The 3,570-nt window shown below is 38.8% G+C and overlaps 1 protein-coding gene across 1 annotated transcript; it reads left to right on the forward strand.

The window, feature by feature from the left end:
* Positions 1–2,123: 2,123 nt before the first annotated feature.
* Positions 2,124–3,074, forward strand: LOC141542495 (olfactory receptor 6V1-like). Its single transcript, XM_074266923.1, has one exon. It carries the CDS (start codon positions 2,124–2,126, stop codon positions 3,072–3,074), a length of 951 nt encoding a protein of 316 aa, XP_074123024.1.
* The last annotated feature ends 496 nt before the right edge of the window (positions 3,075–3,570 follow it).

Genomic DNA, 3,570 nt, shown 5'->3' on the forward strand with positions numbered 1-3,570 from the left:
GAATTGAATTAGCTCGGAATGACCATGAATTTTACAAAGTTTGCAAAGCCACCCCAAATGTTCATAGGGACTATTTGTGTCCAATGTGTGGCAGAGCATTCCCAGTTTGTTTTGGTCTTATCAGCCACAGTCCCAAAGCTAGCACAGTGATATCATGTTGAATCTCTTCAATAACAAAGGACAATAACCAACCAATCAATTTTAAAGATTCTATCAGCCAATCAGAACCAAAGGCAGAGTTTCTGGGAACCCACCTTTGCTTTTGTGCATATGAATAAATTGAAATAAGTTTTATGTAGAGAATTTATGTATGAGTCTGTGTATTTGAGAAGGTCATATATTTGGGAAGAGGAGTGGGAAAGGAAATGGAGATTTCCACTGTGATGCTCCCATCAATCAGGAGTTAAGTATATGTGTACTTATGCATGTACATATTTAAAAGTGGTAAATGTGTATAAAAGATTAGAAAGACTTTATTAGAATGGGATACAAGGCCCTGTTAAGACTAGAAAAAAACCCAGACATTTATCATGGGTTAGAATGATCAGCAAAGCATAGATAAAGAAAGTTAGATTTGAACTAAATGGACTTTGGAGTCTAGATAAAAACTAGATAGAAAGGAAAAGGAAATGAGCATAGACACAGGTTATAATGAGCACATATTTTTCATAAGCTATGAATGGAACAATCCTTGATGATAAAAAAAGGCTTGCATTGAAGAGTAATCAAAGATGATATTAATGCATAATCTTGGTATTTCACTTTCTAATTTTCAATGTACTTTTAATAGTAATCATATATGAGCCTTACTATTTATTATGCGAAAGATAGTTAGGGAAGACTAGCCTATTTTAGAGCTAAGGAAACAGTTTCAGGAACTCACAGGATTTAGAGCTCAAAAGGTCAGGTAGTCCAGTGCCCCCATTTTACAATTACAAGGAAGATTACAAGGAAGGTAAAGTAACTTGTTCAGTATCTTAGTATATTACATAACCAGAATTTGAACCTCAATCTTCTTGATCTAAAATGTAATTTTCTCTTTATTATGCAATGATTCCTCTGGAAAATGAATTGAAGCTCATTCAGTTAATGGAAAAAAATTAGGATGAAGATCCTTGTCCTCTTCCTCTAACTCCAATATTCATACATTCTCGGTAATGTTACTAGAGTTAGCTATTGTGTAATCAAAGAAGGTGGATAAAGTCCATAGAATCAGATTACTGGAGGGGGACAATTACAAAGCCAAGAGAATGAGCCTGAATGTTAGTTTGGTTAATGAGTACATTGTAGGTTCTTAAGGAATAAACACGTATATGGGATGTGAGGGTTTGTGGACCTCCAATTTGGAGCTATCTTAATGCCAATTTGGTGTTCTATTATTTCAACTGCGAAAAAGGCTTCTGTTCCCCCCCTTCCACTCCAAACATCCCTAGAAACGGAATAATTGTGGCCAACAATTGTGTTTGAAAGGAGAAATTCATTCTTTCATTGGTTCATTGATTCAATGGCTACTTATTAATTGTTTACTATAAGAAAAGACTTAAGCAATGAATTCAGAGCCATGGGGCAGGCGCCAAGAATTGCAATTATTGGAGGTAATTGATGGAAAACTCTCTACGTTCCACACCTAACGAATTCAGATAAGTTCTGTTGAATCTATTTTTTCTCTAGAATGAAATTCTAGCACTGTGCTAATCTATTGTCAGGTTTAATATTTTGTTAATTTATTTTGTCTATATTGCTCATAACATTGATTGTGGTTGGGATTAGCATGTTTAGATCGCCAAAGGAATTGGATGTAACTTTTCTCCTATGAGAAGGTGATCCCGCAAAATTTAGAGCAAATGTTAATTCTTTCTACCCCCACCTTCAAGTAAATATTCTGCTAGGTAATCTTTCTACTCCCACCCTTAAATAAATAACCTACTAGATAATCTCCTTCTTCCATTTGAAATTCTAATGGGATTATATCACCTTGGGTTTTTCAGGGATTCATATCCAGAAGACCAGGGTTCCAAAGACCCCAGGAGATGTATGTACATGTGTGATGCTTGGTACAATGAGCGTGACCTCTTAATGGACTTGTTCTACCTCACTGCTGGCACAATAAGCTGATATCCTGAATGATGAACAATCACACTATAGTCAGGAACTTTGTGCTCTGGGGTTTCTCTCATCTCCAAGAATACCAGATCCTTCTCTTCTTATTTATCCTGTTGGTGTATGTACTGATCATGCTGGGGAACCTGTCTATCATCACAATCACCTACTTTGATTCTCGCCTCCACTCACCCATGTACTTCTTCCTTTGCAACTTTTCCCTCATGGAGATGCTTGTCACCTCCACTGTTGTGCCCAGGCTGCTGGCCGATCTGCTGTCCACACACAAAACTATCTCTCTGGCTGAATGCCTGACCCAATCATTCTTCTACTTTTCCCTGGGTTCTACTGATTTCCTCATTCTCACTGCCATGGCCTTTGACCGTTACACTGCTATTTGCCGCCCCTTGCACTACCCAACTATCATGAGCAACCAAGTTTGTGTTAGGCTGGTGGTAGCATGCTGGGTGGTGGGTTTCTTCTCAATCATTTCCCCCACCATCCAAAAAAGCCAGCTCTGGTTCTGTGGCCCTAATGTCATTGACCATTTCTTTTGTGACTCTGCCCCACTCCTCAAACTCTCGTGTTCAGAGACCCACCACATCGAGCGCATGGACTTCTTCCTTTCTCTTCTCTTTGTATTGACCACCATGCTGCTAATTTTGATCTCCTACATCTTCATTGTGGCTTCTGTGCTGCGCATCCCCTCTTCCTCTGGTCGCCAGAAGGCCTTCTCCACCTGTGCCTCCCACCTCACTGTGGTGGTTCTTGGCTATGGTAGTTCCATCTTCATCTATGTGAGACCTAGTAAGGGTCACTCCACAGACTTCAACAAGGTGGTAGCCCTAATGACATCTGTGGTGACCCCCTTCCTCAACCCCTTCATCTTCACCTTTAGGAATGAGAAGGTCAAGGAAGTCATCGAGGACATTGTCAAAAAGATACTCTCCAGAGACTCAGAGGCCCTCAGATAAGAAGAATGGAGAATGTAAAACATGTTCTGTTTTTTTTTTCATTAAAGCTTTTTATTTACAAAACATATGCATGGGTAATTTTTCAACACTGACCCTTGCAAAACTTTCTGTTCTAAAATTTTCCCTCTTTCTCCTCATCCCCTCCCCTAGATGGCAGGTAGTCCAATACGTGTTAAATATATTAAAATATATGTTAAATCCAATATATGTAAATATATTTATATAGTTATCTTGCTGCCTGAGAAAAATTGGGTATAGAAAGAAAAAAACCTGAGAAGGAAAACAAAATGCAAGCAAACATCAACAGAAAGCGTGAAAATGCTATGTTGTGATCCACCCTCAGTTCCCACAGTGCTCTCTCTGAGTGTAGATGATTCTCTTCATCACTGAACAATTGGAACTGATTTGAATCATCTCATTGCTGAAGAGAGCCACGTCCACTAGCATTGATCATCACATAGTCTTATTGTTGCAGTGTAAAATGATCTCCGGGTTC

This window comes from Sminthopsis crassicaudata, chromosome 5 (assembly GCF_048593235.1).
Source record: "Sminthopsis crassicaudata isolate SCR6 chromosome 5, ASM4859323v1, whole genome shotgun sequence".
Taxonomy (NCBI): Eukaryota; Metazoa; Chordata; class Mammalia; order Dasyuromorphia; family Dasyuridae; genus Sminthopsis; species Sminthopsis crassicaudata.

Excerpts from the sequence above, each read along its gene's own strand:
- LOC141542495 (XM_074266923.1), top strand. The coding sequence starts at position 2,124 with ATGATGAACAATCACACTATAGTCAGGAACTTTGTGCTCTGGGGTTTC.